We start from the raw sequence: 19,800 nt of genomic DNA, 5'->3' as shown, positions 1-19,800 counted from the left end.
TGCGTATTTACAGTATAATGTACCCATAATCACCATTAGGTATACAACGTGGTTTACACTATTTATTCTTTATAGATGTGTGTTGCTTATACACTGAATGACTGTTACTTGTATACAGGTTCTATTGTATGTTGGTAGGAAACAATAGAGTGGCCAGACATCCCGTTTTTAAAGGGACAGTCCTGTGTTTAAGCCCTCCTGTAGGTGTCCCAACTTTTTCTTAAAAATGGGCAAATTGTCCGATATTTTCTGTCTCCCCCACATCAGTATTGGTGGGTCCTGCTGCTGGCCAGATCCCTGCTTGCCAGCCGTCCTCCCACCAGTGGTGAGTGGGGGGGTCCAGTGGTAAACTATGGGGGTGGATGTGCAAGGCTGGTGGTGGGGCGAAGATGTAGTGCATGGGGCTGGCTGCTCCTTCTGCTGGTCTGTCAGTGCAGCCCGCACTGCATACTGGCTCTCGGCCAGCAGTGCCCTGCCCCTTTCCTCCCGTCCCATTTCCGGCTGGTGCTGGCTGTGCGCTGCGAGCTGCAGTGGCTGGTGCGTGTGGGCAGGTGCCAGGCAGCAGCCAGTTATGTGTCCCCTCTGTTGCCCACCCATCAGACCTTTATGTGCTCCCCTCTCACTGTCCTCTCCCTGCTTTGCCCCTTCACCTCCCCAGTCCTGCTGCTCCTCCATATCCCCCCCAGCAGGACACATCCTGCTCCCAGCGCTGTGCAGAGCACCAGCCCCTGTTCAGAGCACTCGGCTCACTAGCAGCCTGGCCGGCAGGCTCCTTCCTTCCCCCACTGCCTCTGACTGGGCCGGCGCCCTGGGAAAGCCTGAGACCCTCTGGCTCAGTTGCTGGCCAGGAGGAGCCAAGTCCTGCATGTGCCAAAGCCCCAGGGTCAGGGGGGTAGAAGAAGAGATGAGCTCTGCAAAGACCCACACCCAACCTCCTGCGACTGGAAGCAGCTTCTGTCCCTTCCCTCCCGCACAGTGCTGAAAGGCTGCTGCTGGCCACATTCTGGTGTGAAGCCTGGCAGAAATCTGGGGAGGGGCTTGTGACTCTGCATTTCCCCCCACATGTGTTGCCTTGGGAAGACGCAGCGCCAGGTACCAGGAGATGCAGGTCCATCCTGAAGGCACAGCCATGCTTACAGAGCGCTGGGCAGGGAGGGTCCAGTCAGTTGGTCAGTCACCCCCACCCCAAGTAAGAGAGGGATATGGGAGTGTGTGTGTAACCTCTCCCCATGTGTGGGGGGCGGGGGGTAGGAGTGCGTGTGTGTCACCCCTCCCCGTGTGAAACCTAAAGCCTTAAAGATAAGAAGATCAATAAAAAGAATCCAGCTACACAGTATTTCTTTTTAACAGGGGCTCAGTCAACTTGACGTTAATTTGAACGTTTGTACTGCATACTTCTGATTGATTGCCATTGACCTCGCTTGAATACGAGTAATTTTACCAGGTGTCCCATATTCAGCATAGGAAAATATGGTCACCCTAGGGAACAATGATTTTTGGTCAGTCCCTTTACAGCTGATGACTACAATAACCACTTTCCCACCAATACCACTTTCCCACCCGCGTCTCCACCTTCTTCACTCTGTTCTCATGTGCCACGTTTCAGGCACCCATCCTCTCATCTCTTGGGTCAGGGACTGACTTTCTGGGCATGTCTACACTGCAGCTGGGAGAGGGCCTCCCGGCTTGGGGAGACAGAAGTGCATTAGCTGTGCTCAAGCTAGTGCTCTAAAAATAGCACGGTGGATGCTCTGGCCTGGGCTAGCCGCCTGAGTACATAGCTCATCCAAGCTCAGGTGACGAGCTTGAGTTGCTGACTGTGTCGCAACGTCCTCACTGCTGTTTTTAACACGCTAGCTTGAACGGAGCATGTCTGTCAGCCTGCGCTGAGAGGCTCGCTCCCTGCAGCAATGTAGACAGTTGTGTTTCTATAGTGCTTAGTGTAAAGGGGCTGGGACCTCTAGGCGCTTCTGCAATACCAATTGTACCTAATAATAAGATTAAATTTCTCTGTGAACTCTACTAGTGTTAATCCACCATCCAAAGAAGTTTTGTGGTTAATTATTATTGGTAAGATGTTTTAAAACATTGCACTGATGTGTTACAAATCCATCTGCTGGTTGGCAATGCTTTGTATGTCTGAATCTCTATTGTCTATTTAGATTGAAGTTCCTTGAGGCAGGAATTCACAGGTTTAAAATTAACCATGTGCGTATGTGCTTCGCTGAATTGGTGAAGGAGTTCTCAGCACCTTACAGAATGGAACCTTGAGTTTGTCTACAGATGATTCCTTGGGGAAGGCAGAGTTTTGCCCATCATGGAAGGAGCTATGGTTTCACCTTTAGAATCCTATAGATTCCATGTAATTCACTTGTAATAAAACCATCTGCATAGAGGTCTTGTGCTTCTCAGCTGCCAGTTGCACCTCTTGCCACAGCTGCTCCCAGGACTCCCTTTAAAGGGATGATGGGTGTTCCCCAGTATGGAGGGTTTCCATGTAAAGGTGATACAGCCTGAAGTTGAAGATCTTTATCCAAATGTGATGCTATTGGGAAGACAGCGTAGCTTCTAGGTCTTGAACAGGCTTGTCCTCTCCTTGTGGCAGCCTCGGGAGGCAGAAGATAGTGCCAGGGAGGCAGCTGATCCATACATTGATTTCTGGGGCCTGATGTGGGCCAATATATGGAGCAGATCTTTACTGACATGGATATAGATTGTGGTGTTATCCATTGTTGGGTTTTTACTATTTCTATGCTTAATTCCACAATAATTTAAGTGATATTGGGAAAAAACTTAAAAGTGAATCATGCAAAATTCTAGGCTAAAACTATTGTAAACCAGTGTTTTCATGTGGCAGTGTACATGCACATGGTACATGTGTACAAAGTGCAATACCGGCTAGTGAAAAAGACTTTTTAGTTTCAGAACATTTGGATTTTCAGCTCTATTAAAAAGCAACAGCTTTTCAAGAAATACTGAGTACTTTCCACTGCTACAATATAAATAAATCAAGCATTTATTTGAGGGAGGTAGTCCTCTCCTTTCCGTACTGAAAGTGAGTACTTGTTAGTCATGAGTGACAATCACTGTATATCAAATGACAGAGTGTGTGTGTGTATTACAAATTTATAAGAAAATTATTAATCTAATTTATTAATCTAAATTATATAATTTTCTTAAACAGATAAAGGCCAATGGTGAACTGCTTATTAAAAACGTACAGCTGCAGCATGCTGGAAGATACACATGCACAGCACAGACAATTGTTGACAACTCCTCAGCTTCAGCTGACCTTGTTGTAAGAGGTAAGATTTTTCAAGCTAAAATAATTTGACATTTTGCTACCTCTCATGTAGGTTAGCAGACTGGTATGAATTGTTTTTTTCTTCATTAAAACCATTTTATTTCTCATCAAGAATTGATGGAGATTAAAGTTAGGAGGAAATTAATATTTGAACACCTTACAATCTGCTCATGATTGTGATTCTAGAAGGTATTTAAATGTGTGTGTACTGTTAGTGTATCCAGTGTGCTTCTAATGCATTTCCTGTATAAGTATAAAGATTAATTATCATGTTTTTTCCTGATATAATATTTTCAAGACACTTTAATTTGGTTTTTATAACAAAACTTCTCAAAACAGAGTGAGGAAATGGTGTCATTCCTGTTTTGTCTACTAAAAGAAATTTTGAAACAGCCATTCATAGTGCTTCACTGAATTGTATATTGTGCATGAAATGAAACATTACAGTAAAAGTACTGCTGATGTTTAAATGATTGAAACAAAGAAATTTGGAGTGAAGGCTATCACTCCATCATTAACTCATCCCTCTGTCCCTAAGTATTGCCGTGGTCTCAGAACAGTGTGCTTGCTCGTATGGTAGGTATCTTACAAGATCTGTTACAATGCATAGGTTCAACAGGGTGAGTTAATCTGGTTTTTCTGGCCTTCACATGCAACTTTTCTGCAGACAGCAACAGCATGCTGTGAAGTGCTGATGCTCTGGAATGTCGGTATTTCAAAAATGACATACCTGATGCATGGGGCAGCATAGGTAGTATATTTTGCCCCACTTACCAGGTATGTTAGACAGCAGTATGGTAGCTAAAGGACAGTTTATACCTTGATTCTGAATTCCCTTCATTTTTAGGGTCTGTTAAGTTTTAACATTGTTGTAACCTTTTTTTATTTAATTTCCTTTGGTTAATAACAGCAAATGAAAAGTTTCTACTGACATTGTAATAGTAGAGTCAGAGCCATCCCTTGGGTACGGTGAATCGGGGTGATCACCCAGGCCCCATGCTTTGAGGGGCCCAACGGGTGGGGAAATGTGGCGGGAGGTGGGTGGGTGAGCTGGGTAAGGAGGCCAGCAGAGGCAGGTGGGGGGGCAAGGAGGAGCCCTCCCTACCAGAACCTCCCCCTCCCTCTCAGCGCCTACTGCAGATCAGATATTTCGCAGCATCAGGAGGTGCTGGGGAGGAGGGGAGAGGAGTGAGGGTGCAACGGGCTCGGGGGAGGGGGTAGAACTGGGCGGGGAAGAGGCAGGGTGGGGCCTTAGGGGAAGGAGTGGAGTGGGGCAGGGCCTGGCAGAGCCACAGGGAGCACCCCCCAGCAGATTAGAAACTCGGCACCTATGTCCCAGGCCCTGCACTCCCCTTAGGGACGGCCCTGAGTAGCGTAGATATAATTTCAATTGGATGAATAATCTGACATTACAGAAGACTCCTTTGGAAGGAAAGGGATAGTCCATTTATATGGCTTAATATTACGATAATAGTAGGCAACACTTTCTTTTTAAATAAGGGAATATCCTGTTGGATATATTTCTCCTTCAAACCCAGTATGTAGGGAGTAGAATTATTACCGTTCACATAGTGAAACACTATGAAAGACCCTGCCACCAGTGTTGCACTCGGTGTACAGGTTCTACAGGATTGCGAGAGTCCACGTGGGGCTAAGATCCCCTCCCCCATTGATATCAGTGGGACTCTGGGAGTGCTCAACACTGAGCCATGTCCGGCCAATGTGACGAAAGTGGCATTGTCACTACAATGTCAGTGGAGAAGCGTGACAATAAAACGGTTCACAGATCAGTGGTAATACAGAGGCAGGTGAAATAGAATATGTCTCATAGGTGAAGTATTAGAATAAAAGCCACTGTACATACAGTCTCCTCTAAATGTTTTCCCTGTCCTACAAACAATACATCCATTTATCTGGATTAATGTTACATCCCTTCTGACATCACAGTTAGGATAATGGAACTGCTGAGGTGATGAGGAGATATGGTGATGTCAATAGGGGTTTTACAGTGTTCTGAAGACCATACCATTGAATCAGTTCTCTGAATGGTTTAACACTGAATCGCACAGGTGAGAAAGGCACCCCATAAAAGATACCAAAGAAGAGGGCCTTGGGGCAGATGCATCTTCTCCCAGCCCCACTGATTGAAAGAGTTCCATAAAAACAAATGGAACCACTGTAGAACAATCCTGTCCAGCTCCGTCTGTGCAGCTGGGCTAGCAGAACATTGTGATCACTCATGTCAAAAGCAAATGATAGATCTAGCAGTACTAGTAAGGAGAGTTGTTTGGCATCAGTCTTCACAAACAGGGCCATCTCTGTGCCATGCCACAGTCAGAAACTAGAAACTCTGAACTTACTCAGCTGATGACCTTTTCAGTCACCTTCTCTTGGAAAGGTTCAAGAGTTGGTAATAATTAGATATGTCTTTGATATCAAGAGATGACTTTTAACAAAAGTTGAAGATTGGTTATCTAGCGCTGTGCTCTCCCTAAGGGATCCATTCATCCAAATGTGTTAGCAATTTACCCTTGGCTTTTATAAGTGACAGACAGGGATCCAGACCAGAGATCATAGACCTGAGCCCGAAGGATCCTGCATATGTTTTAGATTGAGATACCAGATCTAACCAGGATAGCAAAAATATATGTCCTTTCCAGCTTCACTTCTGCTTTCCAGGTGTAAGAGAAACTGGGTATAACATGAATAAATTATTTTGGTGACCATGTTGTTCTATTTCTCACAGCATACAACTGATGACTGTTTCATGATAACCTATACTGTTCACTTCCCTAAACATTTTGGCCCAATGAAAATGAATCTTTGCCAAATCAAAAGTAGAACTAAAGTTTGTTCCCCCAAGTTGAACTATAAACCATGGAGAATGTCAAAAAGAAGAAATAGTTGCCAAATAATGCAGTTTAATTTCAATAGCTAAAGAGAGACACAAATGAGGTTTTGTTTTTAATTGTATATTAAGTTTTCAATGTATATAGGAAAAAGAGCAGTATTCAGTTCAGTGTAGGGATTGGAAAATTTGCCTGGCATTACACTGGAGATGTTTGATGGTTACTGTTAGGTTATTTTGTTCAGGCTTACTGCTGTAGTATTCATTTAGGGCCAGATTTACACAGGTATTTAAGCACCTCAAGATACAGATAGGCACCGAATGAGATTTACAAAGGCACCTCATTCTATAAATGAGAAATATTGTCTTTCAAGGAAATTATTATTTTAGTTATAAGGTGTAAACTTTCAAAGCCAACAACATATAGTAATTATAAAATAGAGGACAAATACAATTTTTAAAAAATAAAATAACTTACGTAAGCAGTTTTAGGATGGGAAAAAAGTGCTACAAAACAAAATATTCTGTCCAGATTTCGTTTAAAGGACCCTATATTTATGAAACCATTGCTGACTCAGTTTAAAACGAAACAATTACTGTACTTAAAATATTTTTAGATTGCTATTTTAAGCTCTGTATTAAAGAAAGCTGTGGAACAGGAAGAATTCTTAGAAAAATGCTGTTGTCTCAACCGTTACATAAAAAAAAATATTTTAAGGTGTCTATCAAGCAGTGGAAAAATTAAGTTCAAGTCAATGAGACTTTATAAGCATGAGAAGATGTATGAATGTTGCTAAAGTGTAAGAAAAAGGCTGACCTCTTAGGCATCTGTCATAGGTGGGTACAGTCCACCCAGAATGGGGCTACACACTGTTTGGGGGCTTTTGATATCAGCACATCAAAGATTGTAAGGCACTCAGACGTTCCGGAAATGGAACCACAAAAGTACCATATATAGATCCCCTGTGTCTATTTGTCACTGCTAGAATGAAATCCTGGCCCTGCTGAAGTAAATGGGACTGCAGTGGGGCCAGTATGTCACCCCTGATTTGGTGACAGGTTGCTATGTAGCATGATGTGATTCCATCTCTGTCATTTCTTCCCTTTCTCCCAAAGTCAGGCAGACACAGGGTTTTTTTTCTGCAGCACTTTATGATGAAGTATCTTTTATGATTCCTGATCATTTAAGGAAATATCTTTTTTCACATTTCCTTGTGTTTGAGATGCAGGAGTAGAAAGTCTCCCTGTCTCAGTCTCTCCTTTGTCACACTCTTGGCTACACAGTCACTCATCTGTAGGTTTAGACTTTGCCTTGAGCCTTCCAATTTCCACCTTATGATCACTGTTTCTGAATTTGGGGAGACTCTGCAGGCATAATATTTCTGTGCTATGATTTGTATCGGTTTAGCTTGTTGCTAGTTTTAATTTTTTCTTCCCAATGACTCTATATTGTTATTTTATGTTCTGGCCTAGCTTTCTGAGTACTTTTCAGATTGGGGTAGTGTTGTTTGCTCCGCAGGTCGGGGTGGAAGTTTTTGAGACCAGGGAGCAATGATATATAGGAGCGGATTGTGTTTTCATATCGGACAAGTTCTAAATACTCTTGTACTTTGCAGAAGAGTGAGTGTTTGCTTCTTTGGCGGAGAGGTCACTCAATATTCTTTGGTGTATGTTGGTTAGCAGAGGGAAATGACCCAGATCTGGTCTGCAGCTGTTGTTGCTGGAGTTCCTGTGCACATGGAGTATTTGTTTGTAGAACTTCAAAAGTAGAGTTTCTGTTGGGGTTTTAACCCAGTCAGGCTAATCAATTGCTAAGGATGGACCCCAGATTTCACTTCCTTGCAGAAATTGGATCATGCTGGTGAAAAAAAATTTAGCTATAATTTTCCTGGGGGGTGGTATCTCTCGTGCAGTACCTTAATGGCACAGAATACCCACAATTCCTTGGTAGCCAGTCTGAAGCTCTCTGCTGCATTTATTATGTATAACTTAGTGTGATGCTGACAGACCCTGGTCGTCAGCAGGTCAGATCAAACCTGGGGCCTTTGGAGCTTAGCGCATGAGCCTCTACAACATAAGCTAAAAGCCAACTGGCTGTTAACTAAGGCTGTAGAGCAGATGCATTTTTTTTTCCTCTCTCGCTTTCTCTCTAAGTGGTTTCGGTGCCGCTAGATGGGACTGGGGTTTGTTTAGGGTATTCTTCTGAAATATCTTGATTTTTATTTTGTCCAGGTTTATCTGTAGATCCCATGTCTTGTAGTAGCTTTGTAGTAGATGTCCATTCTCTGGAGATCTTCTTCCATAGTTGATAGTATGATGAAGTCGTCATCTTACAGCAGGCATTTTATTTCTGAGTGATTAGTGGGAGGTTAGATTCAGGTCTGTAATATCATAAGTTATTTCTGCTTCTTTGTTAAAATTGGTCGATAATTGGTTTATTTATGAGATTTCTCTTGTTTTCAAATCAAAATAAATTATAAAGAAGCTATCACTGCATTTGCTTGGAGCCTGGTAGTTTCCAGGTCTGCACAGTAAAGAGAGACAAGTCCCCTTATTCTTCTGAAGATACCATGTGACATTTGCTGTAATCTCCTGAAAGATTGTTGGAGTAATTAATTGAATCATAGATGAGATTTGGCAAGCTGTTAATCATGGAAAGGGAATCAGCAAGTCTCATTTTAGAGGTTGTAATGCATTGTCTCTGCTTTTCTTACTTCACTAATTTTTTCTTGTAATTTGATCCTAATGTCCAAAGCAAATGCAAGCAGGATAAAATAAGTTGTGTGAAACAACCTGCAAGCAAAATTCGCATGCATGTGCCAAAGCTGATGATCACAGCGCTATCGGGCAAGGAGTTTATTTTTAGCATGGACTTCTGACTTTCATGGTGTCTTTTACAGATCAAGATTCCTACACACACACACACACACACACACACACTCTGCATCACTGTCCTCTGTTTAACTTTCTAGTCTAGACTGCTAAGAGTCCTAGTCACCTGTGGTTTTTGACCTGTATGTTCCAGGCAGCCATGTAGTTCTCTTCTTGGAGTTGAGTAAGGCATGGCACAACACATGTATCTTATGATGCTTGAATTTTATGAAGCAATTGTGAGAGTAAAGGAGTGCTTCCATAATAACAGTAAGTACTCTGAAAATGTGGGCTTGGAAAAAAAATTGCTGTTCACTTTAGCAAATATTATCATGTCCTCAGTTCATGAGTCTGTTGTTTTGGGATAAGACCATCCAAGTTTTAGGTGGACTTTAGAAAGGATTAGCTATCATTAATAGCTATAACTTTTAGTATCTTTTAGATGCAAATGCAGAAATCATCTGAATCATTTTATGAAGATTATAAAGACGTGATTATATTGCCCATTCTTCAAACAGTTCTTAAGGGAATGTGAGAATAGAAATCTTATATAACGTTTAAATAGATTGTTAGACATTAGTTAGGAAACCCTTTATTTTTAAAAGTATTATTTAATCTGTAAATTGCCAAATGTGCTTTTTAGGTCCTCCAGGTCCCCCTGGGGGGTTGAGAATAGAAGATATTAAAGACACTTCCGTGACACTTACTTGGAGTCGTGGAACAGACAATCATAGCCCTATTTCAAAGTACACTATCCAGTCAAAGACTTTTCTTTCTGAGGAATGGAAAGATGCCAAAACAGGTAAGGGTAGTATTAGAACTAATAAAATCAATAGATTAACTTTTGACTCATCTTACATGTGCTTAATTTTATACATTCCTTACTGGACGACTAACAATATGTGAAGTTGAATACATAAGCCTTTCCGGGATCATGGCCTTATTCTTTAGAAAATATTTTATGTCAAAATACATTTCTTCAGCAAAACTGCTTATCTTAAACACTTCTAAATTCTGGGAATTAATATGAGCCAATCACATGCAGAGATTCTGCCCACCAAGTAAGTAGTGCAGATTCTCAACCATGAAAATATTTCTTTCCCACTCAGCACATTTAATTTTTGAATAATTTATTCTGGGTCTATAGAATAAACGTTTCTTTCCTTTTGTTATGCCTAATCACACTCCTTTAATCAAATGGAATGTCTAAAATCTTTTTCTTGCGAGTTAGGTCATCACAAATTAATCTTTTGCCTGTCAAATATAATAGAATTTTAATAGTTCAGTTATAACTTTTCATCTAAGTTATGCTTTGATACCACAGTGATAGATGCCTTAGAAACATACCCAGCTTTATTGACCCCTAAATCCCATTAAGATCACTGGGAGTGTGAGCATTGCAGGACCAGGCCTATTCTAGAATGTATAGTAATATTTGTTGTTATATATTATTTTAACAATTAATATTAGTATATATGCCTTACCTTGCCATTCCCCTTCCCACCACACCCATCCCACAAACTCATTCAACATTGACTCCCCTCCCAGCTAGGACCTTTCAAATCCCTCAGCTTCCTCCAAACCAAGGTGCTAACTTCTAATCAAACTCTATGTACCATTCCTGGATAGTTGACGGATCTTTCCATCTATGCCTGGCTAGCCCGTTGGCACTTACTTAACTTCGTATTTAACTTTCAGAACTGTGAGTGAAATTCCAGGATTATGAGCTTCAAAAGCATTTGATTGTTACATGAAATATAGTTGCATTCCAGCTTTCTCAGTGCATTATTCCATAGGAGAAATGTCCAGATGTCTCAAGGTCCGGTGTGCAATTATTGAGACTGCCTCCACCACTCATCCACTTGCAATTGCAATTTGTGATCTTGTAAAGGTTTATCCCAGATAATCTCATAGATTCCAACTCCTCATTCTCTGCCAGAACTGCTTGTACAAAAGAGAGATCCTGTTTTATAATGTAGTGTTCGTCTAGGTGGCTGATTACAAACAGAGAGGAGGGAGAAACCACAGAAACTCAGATTATTCTTTCAGCTGACTGCAAAATGTTCCTTTCTAAGCAGTCTCTTGTTTCATTTAGATCCTCCAAACATTGAAGGAAATATGGAGACCGCAAAGGTGATTGATTTAATCCCATGGATGGAATATGAATTCCGGATAACAGCAATGAATACTTTGGGGATAGGAGAACCTAGTATGCCATCACAAAGAATTAGAACAGAAGGAGCTGGTACGTAGACACAAATTGTTGAGATATCTTTAAATGCTTAAATGTTCTTTTTATTTTTCTACATTTTCATTAATTTTGGTAGAAGCAGAGTGCAAAAAAGCATTTAAGTCCAAATAGAATGGTGTAACTAGTCATAATTGACTGTAGTAAATAATTATCAGATATCCTAGTGCCAACTGCAAAGTAGGCAACAAAATGAGCAGTCTTGACACCAAATGATACATTTACACTGTCTTTAATGACTGCTGTTTTTTACTAGCTCACTGCCGTGGCTAGCTATGATCCCAAAGTCTGGAGAAGATTTTATGGTCTTTCACTCGCATCAGACTAACAAATCTCTTGCTTTGGGAGCTTAGACCATTTAATGGTATCTGTATGTTTTAAAGACACACTTCCTACAATAAGTTTATCCACAGACACATGTCCAGTTACTGGGCTAATCTCATCACGTACACTATAGAGCTGGCCAATCCGGCTCAGCCCGGTATTCCTGTTGGCTCTTTTAGTGCTCTCAGACTGGTCTATTCCTGTTGTTTCCAGCCTGTTGCTTCTCTTCCCATTTATGGCAGACTTCTTGTCCTTCAGACTACAACCAGTGATGGACCCTCTGAAACTGGTGTGACTACTTGTTCCAGCAGCACTGCTTATAAACCAAACCATCCCTCCTGTCTGAGCTGCCGGCCCAAGGTTTTATGCCCCTACTCCTGGGTCAGCCTAATATCAGTTACAGAAAGAAGGGTAGGATTTCAGACTACTGGAATATTGACTTTCAACCCACAGCTAACATGAATCACTGGGCCCCTTTGGTCTGATTACCCAGTTCTTCTTGGTCCGGTAATAATTTCAGAAATAGAGAATGAGAGGATAAAACTCATTTCCAATTGTTACTGGTGGTTAGAGGGAAATTCTTGACAAGAAAGGAGGCCCTATCGCAGTACATTAGCTGTTGTCCAGTAGTAGTGAGAAATTACCCAAACAGACTTGTGTTATAGCTCTGACACTTGTATCCTCAGTTCTCCAAGAAACACAGACGTCATATAGAATGACTTATTCTTTTATTCATGTAAAAATATTAAATTAAATTAACAAAGAAGAGAAAAACAGCATGAAATTGCATTCATTGGGGATGTTTTCTTCTCCCGCCTTTCAGAGATCCTCTGCAGTATGTTTTAAATTAGTTAATTATTGTTTTTGTGCAGGAAGAATATATATATTTTTTTAAATCAGCAAATGTTCATTTGTTTCTTAGCTTGCTGTATTCTCATCACAAGACATGCCAGGATGTGTGTTTTACTGGATAATGCCACTTCCCTGTGATTGAAGGTTTGGTCTTGTGCCTTCTAATGCTGTGTCAAAGGCATGACATTATCCAACACAACACATGCCCCAGTCTGTCTAATTGCTTAATGTTAAGATCTCGGAGCACAGTTAAGCATATCCTGTAGGCTGGGACAGGTACATCATAAAATGAATTCTCCCAAATGAGGAATTAGTTGCTGAATATATCATTCAAGATAATATATTCTGTTTTGACTGTCTGAAGGAGATAACAGCAGTGCTTTTAGAGCTAATGTGTCACTGCAAAAAGGTCTATATCCAGCAAGACTTCCATATCACTTTATCCACCTTAACAAACACTAGCTCCAGTTTGCAGCCCTGTTCTTTATCATTTTTAGAAGGCTGCTGTCCCATTACTTGAAGTTGAAATATATATTTGGAAAATAGATTAAATGTTTGTTCACTGCAAATTTTGCTAAGAATAACCAAAAGCAGAATCATCTTTAGTCTTTTAAAAATTAGATTGTTAGGGAGTAAGGAAGCATTGATTCGTCAGGTTAGTGGAGACAGGAAAGAAAAATCCACAAAACTGTAAAACCAAAGTGAACGGAAATTACTTCTAATAAACTTAGCTATTAGTGTCATATGTTTCCTTACTCCACAGCTGCATTTGGACAAGAGCCTAGGGATCTGAAAAATAAATGTGCACTTGCTTCTTGGAGTGCTGGCATACCATTAATATTTCTCTGCTGTTCTGAAGGGAGGGTGGAAACAACCCTCACATGTAGAGGGATTGTGATACTTAATGTACATCAATAGCCTTGTGCTGGGTTCATGAAACTTCTTTCAGTCTCCTCCCCAATTTAAAGAATGACACGCCCTCCCCTTTTGCATCAGGCCTTTAATATCTTTGGAAGATTCAGCTGGTTGTCTCGCTGCCTATGCAGAATGGAGGACAACTAGGAGCAGCATTTCTGCCTGTGGCATATTATGACTGGCACTTCTGGTGAATCTAAATGGACAGTTAATGCAGGCATTTATAGAAGTTTTATGGCATCAATCATGCATGCTGCTTAGAATACAAACCGAAGAATGTAATGCACTAACATGTTAATGGATAGGATCCCCTGTACTGAAGAAAGTGTATTTCTTAGCATGAGTTGGCACTTATTAGAGATGACTGGTGCCATCCCCCATCTGAATTTCCTGCTTAGAATCTCACGCTAATATGGGAACCAGACGCTATATGTGGCTTTTCAGTTTAATGTGTGTTGAATAGGACCCCTAAGGTATTAGGTATTTTCATTGCACAGCTTGGAACCAATGCTAGTATATTTTGATTATTTGATTATAAAGAACAGCTGCTCAATATGACACAGGATCAAACATTGCTACTAATCTGCTGTGCCATCTGAGTATTGGATAACACATTGCATAAGTTTAACTGTGGTATCTGACAATTGTCAGTGGCACAAACATCTCTGAACCTTCACTCTTTCTTCCATGTGCATGTGGCCTTCATTTTAATGGCTGCTTTTAACTGCATGCTTGTTGTACATGTAATTAAGATAAGTTTAAATTAAAATCTGTTTATTTTGTTCAGTACCACTGAAATTACATAATGACTTCTTGGGGTTTTCCTGTTAGAAGACTAGCTATATATATTTTAGCTCCTAGACACTAAAATTCAATAAGTCTCTGCAACCAATTCATTTTAGGAAAATGAAGGTTCGGCACTTCTCCATTTAATTGAGTTGTATTAATAAATATATTAGTCCCAGTCATCCCTTGCATTGCACTTTGGGTCGCCATTTACACCTGTGCTAAGTGAGCACAAAGTGGGTGTCAGAGGCTACCGATATGATTTGGGCTGCTTGATCTTTCAAACTTACAAGTCATCTCAATGCTAGTTTTTGAATTTCATTGTCTTCCTTTCAAAAGAAAACATTAAAAATGGGAAAAAATAAAGTTCCTACCTGGCCTTGTATAAGGCACCAGTTGGCCAGCTGTTTAAATAGGGGAGAGCGCTAGCCTTGTCCAGTAAAGTCTTGTGTCATTCTGTGTGCAACTTGCATCTTACAAAGTAGTAGAAAAAATGTGATGTATGATAATAACATGTATTACTTGAGAAAAAACTATGTGATCATGTAGTTAAGTACAGAATATTCCTCACTTAAACTCGTCCTGGTTAACGTTGTTTCGTTGTTACGTTGCTGATCAGTTAGGGAACATGCTCGTTTAAAGTTGCACAATGCTCCCTTATAACGTTGTTTGGCAACCGCCTGCTTTGTTCACTGCTTTCAGGAAGCCCCCCATCAGCTCCCCAGTGTGGACCGGAAGCCCCCCATCAGCTCCCTGCTCCCCTAAGTTCCCTGTGTGGCAGCCACCCAGCAGGCTATCACTTGTCGGCAGTTCAGCTGTCCCTCCCCCCACTCCCATGTGCTGCTCCTGCCCTCTGCCTTGGAGCTACTCCTGGGAGCCTCCTGCTTGCTTTGTGGGGGGGGGGGGAGAAAGGAGGGTTAATGTCAGGATGTCCCCCTCCCACCTGCTTCTGCCCCCTGCTTACCCCTTCTCCATATAGAGCAGGGTGAGGACATGGCAGGGCTCAGGAGGAAGAGAGCTTGCTGGCCGCAGCTCCTATCTCACTTCCTGATATACTTAAAAAGGCAATGTACTTAGAGTGGTGTCAGTGTACTTAAAGGGGCAATGCGCATTTCTCTCTCACACACACACAGGGTGTATGTCTCTGTCTGCCATGCTGTCTCCCCTCCCTCCATTTGTGTTGCCTTGTAGAGTGTGAGGCTACATTAACAACAATGTGTTAACCCTTGAGGCTCAGCCAAATGCTAGTTCATCATTTAGCAGTAAGGCGTTCCCTGGGAAATATCCCACCTTCTTCCACCCTCTAACTTCACCACCTCAACCAAGCTTCACAATCATCATTGCTGTGTACAGTATTACATTATTTGTTTAAAACTTATACTGTGTGTGTGTGTGTGTGTGTGTGTGTGTGTATATATATATATTTGTCTGGTGAAAAAAATTTCCCTGGAACCTAACCCCCCCCCATTTACATTAATTCTTATGGAGAAATTGGATTCGCTTAACATTGTTTTGCTTAAAGTAGCATTTTTCAGGAACATAACTACAATATTAAGGGAGGAATTACTGTATGTCATAATGCACATGCACTGGGAGCATATTTAAGGTCGTATGGGCAACCTTAACTGTCATTTCTTAACTTCAGAGTGCTTAACTGTGCAACCTATTAATGAAAGACCACAGGTGGATATACAAACAAGGGGCAGGAGCAGACAAGATAACAATGAAATTATCATTTTTAGTCCAATAAGAACTACCAATTGCCTCTCTTTTGGAAAGTGTTTTGCAGTCATCGTGGCAGAGATGAGTTTCAAGGAACCTTCCTTACCAGGTCCATGGGAGGAAGGAGCCTGTACATCTTAAGAACTACCTTGCTTTTACCCCAACTATATTCAGTGGGAATTGAGGGCTGTCAGTGTCACACAAGTGAAAATAAAGGAGTAAATTATAATGGAAATGGTAGGAACTTCCTGTTTTTTACCATGGTGCTGCCCAGATATTAAATTTTAGCAGATTTTTTTTCAAAGTATACAATATCAGTCTTCAATTTCCAGATTTCTAAATGAAACATAAAAATACAATATATACAATCAGAAGTTTAATTTACTTTGAGTACTGGAGCCTTAAGTCCCAATCCTCCACCCACTCAGATCAATGGTAGTTTGCCATTGACCTGAATGAGAACAGAACTAAGGTCCCTGTCCTGTAGAGACTTATCCATGTGCTTAACTCTATGTATAGTGAATAAATCCATTGACATCAGTGGGCCATTCACAGAGTGTGTAAAATGAAGCATGTGTTTAAGTCTTTGTTGAATGGAGGCATAAGTCTTTAAAGACCACACAGTGAGCAAAGATAAGAATAATAAAATGCTTTTCTCCTCAGATCTATGAAGGGCGTGTTCGGTTTCTGAATATCCAATTTAAAAAGTAAAGTGAACATGGCCAAAATCAGGAAAGAGTTATTACCAGCAGTGCCTAGTTACCATAACTGGAGAGAACTGGCACTTTTCCTGTGGCAAAAACTATACGTTAGTCTTGGCAAGACCACAGACTCTCATAGCTATTACAGGCTATCATTATTGTAATTGTGTGGGCCATATGGGCTCATTGGCACTGCTAGTAATTAATGGTTCTCTCTTGAATGAGAGCTCTGAAGTCTGAGAAAATGTTGCTTGTCTTTTCTGTTATTCCAGCTCCTAATGTGGCTCCTTCTGATGTTGGAGGAGGGGGTGGAAGTAACCGAGAGCTGACAATAACATGGGTGGTGAGTATCAAAATGAAACTGCATTGATTATGTGCTGTGCTGGGTATGCAGCGTCTGATCCTCTTCCCACTGAAGTCAGTGGAAGTTTTGCCATTGACTGCAGAGAAGGCAGGGTTGGGCCCACAGTAAGTAAGTTTGCAGTCTTTGTCTTTTGAAATACATAAGAAGGAAGAGAAAATGTGTGCTTTTAGATTATTTATTTATCTTTATAAAATATAGCTTTAGGCACCTATCTGATGCTCTGGGCACATATTGCATAGATTAAAACACAGAAGCAGAGTCTAAGATACTAGATTAATTTATTAGAACTTCAAAAGGAGCATTTGGATTTTGACTTAAATTTTACTTTGGATCAAGTATTATTCTAATTTTGAAGGCCACAACCCAAACAGTAAGCAGGTTCACTTAAATGTTTTAACAGCTACATTGCTGAACTCTTTAGCTTTAATTATGGGCTCTTCTCACATCACACACTTACCTGCAACTGGAGTGGAATGCAGAGTTGGAGAATGACACTGAGTGTTAGAAAAGCTTCACAGTAAACGAAGCTTTTTGTAAATTGCAGACACAATAAGTGGTGGCTGCATGATATTCTGTCTTTAGAAAGTCTACTGTAGGAATATGTAGTATTACGGTTTTCCTTCTGGGGCTGGAGCAATTCTTTGGAAAATTCCACCCACTGGAAAAAAAAAGTCTTCTGGAAATGCCCGGTCAATGAAAAAGAGAGGCAGAGAAGTAAAGGTTGAAAACAGGGAATGAAGAGAAGAAAGGCAAGAAAATGGGAAGAAGGGAAAAAATGGAACAGAAGAGGATAAGAAAGCAGGGGAGAGGAAGATCATACGTAAACTAAAGATGGATGGGATGGAAAGGAGAGCTGAGAAGTTAAGAAGAAGCTACAGAGGATGAAGTATGGGAAAGAAAGAAGTTCCTTCCTTGATATAGTAAAAGAAAGAGTTGTGGAAGTTTATACTTGCCTCCAGCAATCGGAGGCCACAAAGTTACACTTTTAAAAAGTAACCAAAGTTATCTTGCTGTCGTTGTCCCTTCTAGTCACTTGCCCAACATCATATGGAGAGTGAAAAATATAATCTTTGTTTCTTTAGGAATGGTTGATATGTCAGATGTAGCTCATACTGTATGTACCTCTACTACTAAGAATGCTTTTTCTTTGATTAATCAGTACGTAAAGCCTACTTAGGACTGACAGCATCTGCTTTATTGTCCTAGCAAGGATGCTCCTTTAAGAAAATACAGGTTTGTTTAAAAAAGTATGCATATTGCACCTGTGCGTGAGTGTGTATATGTGGAATGCTGTATTTTAGGGTTACTAAACCCCTTGGGAGGAGTCTGTCAAATGTGACAGTTATAACTAGCCACAAATTTGGGAGAAAGGTGTTTTTTGTACTTAAGTTTAAAAAAAGGAAACTTCAACATTCTGTAAAAATGGGTTTTCAAGATATCTTTCTCAATACCAGTAGACAGTCATTTAGACAATATACCATTCCTATTATTTTCATTTTGTTTTTAATTGCTCTTTGAATAGAGAGAATCAAATAAAAACACATGCAAAGCACAGTTGAGCAAGACAGATTAGTTTTAAAATATTGACATACACACTGTTGTCTCAGAGAAAGATTAAGAATGATACATTTTGCACTGCATGTAAAGACCTGTATTCATGGCAGTGCTGGCATCAGGGAGACTTGCATAATTGCAAGCTATGACTAAATTTAAAAAAAAATTATGACCAGGAGGATAATGACTAATGCAAGATCTGAAATCTAAGATCATTTAGTTCTTTCTAATGGCCCCAAATAGATTTATATTCCAATTATTTCTCTTAGCGAATGTCAGTTTTTCCAGCAGTTCTGTAATAGGTAGTTCATTTAACCATTAAAACTAGGTGGGCAGAGTTTCTATTTCTCAGGAATATCCAACTTTCCACTAGCATAACTATCAAGGGGTGTTTTTTTTTTCTATTAAGGTTAGATTTGCTGTGCCCACCTGACATAGCACAGAGTGACTTAGGTAAGGGTATTTGTTCCCAGAAATGTACTCACATTTGCATATACTATTCCAATAATGTCATAATTAATAGCACGAGAACCAAATATGAGACAGGGTATATGGCTGCCAACACCTATAGCATTTTCTGATTCATAATCTCGGCTTGTGTGAGATATTCAGGGATCCAGCCAGAGCTCTTCAAGATCTTGTTTCAAAGGAAGTGCAGAGGTGGAGGACTAGAAGTGGTCTTTCATTTGGCCATAGCCTTTCTCCATTTCTCTTCATGGACAGCCTTTCCCATTCTCTTTTGAGGGCTAGAATTGGTGGATATTGCCTGGCGTTCAGCAATGTATAGCTACTTATTTCAACGTAACATTTATGATGACTATCTGATCGTAAAAGAGGAACTGGACAATATGATATCAGAGTGGGCATCTGTGTTTGAAGGTAAACACAAAAAACCCGAACATTATGAAAGTAGAGAAGGGGGAAGAAGAGCTGTTGATTGACGCTATAGGAGCAGAAGAAAATTTGTGTACTTGGGAAGTACACTTAGTGCCATCAGAGAGATCTGTAGAATTGAAAGGAAGAACCCAATGTGAAAAAAATGTGGCAGGAGTACTGTGGGACCAAAGATTAAGCAACAAACTGAAAGGAAAAGAGTATGCTCCGTGTGTTCGTCCCTGCCTGCTCTATGGTTTGGAAATAGTGGGTCTTACGAAGTTGGAAAAAAAGAAGATACAAGTAGGAGAAAATAATAAATGGAGGAGCATGGCAACAAGCAGATGGTAAACAGAGGGGGCAGGGAAGAAATCATGGGCATGATGAACTTGGGACTTCCAGTGATAGATAGGCTGGAGAGTGCACGTGTGATAAGAA

The 19,800-nt window shown here is 40.7% G+C and overlaps 1 protein-coding gene across 3 annotated transcripts in view; it reads left to right on the top strand.

The window, feature by feature from the left end:
• The window catches only part of CNTN1 (contactin 1), a 432,672-nt gene that overhangs the window by 336,164 nt on the left and 76,708 nt on the right, over positions 1-19,800 (top strand). The window contains exons 14-17 of one of the 3 annotated variants that reach the window (XM_073328043.2): positions 3,185-3,305; positions 9,667-9,825; positions 11,119-11,268; positions 16,844-16,914. In XM_073328043.2, coding sequence (XP_073184144.2) covers positions 3,185-3,305; positions 9,667-9,825; positions 11,119-11,268; positions 16,844-16,914 — 501 coding nt within the window. The remainder of the gene's footprint in view (positions 1-3,184; positions 3,306-9,666; positions 9,826-11,118; positions 11,269-16,843; positions 16,915-19,800) is intronic. The other 2 variants (XM_078851133.1, XM_073328045.2) reach the window with 2 other exon arrangements.

This window comes from Lepidochelys kempii, chromosome 1 (assembly GCF_965140285.1).
Source record: "Lepidochelys kempii isolate rLepKem1 chromosome 1, rLepKem1.hap1, whole genome shotgun sequence".
Classification (NCBI taxonomy): domain Eukaryota; kingdom Metazoa; phylum Chordata; order Testudines; family Cheloniidae; genus Lepidochelys; species Lepidochelys kempii.
The sequence above is the reverse complement of the archived record's forward strand: the minus strand, read 5'-3'. Positions and strand labels throughout refer to the sequence as shown.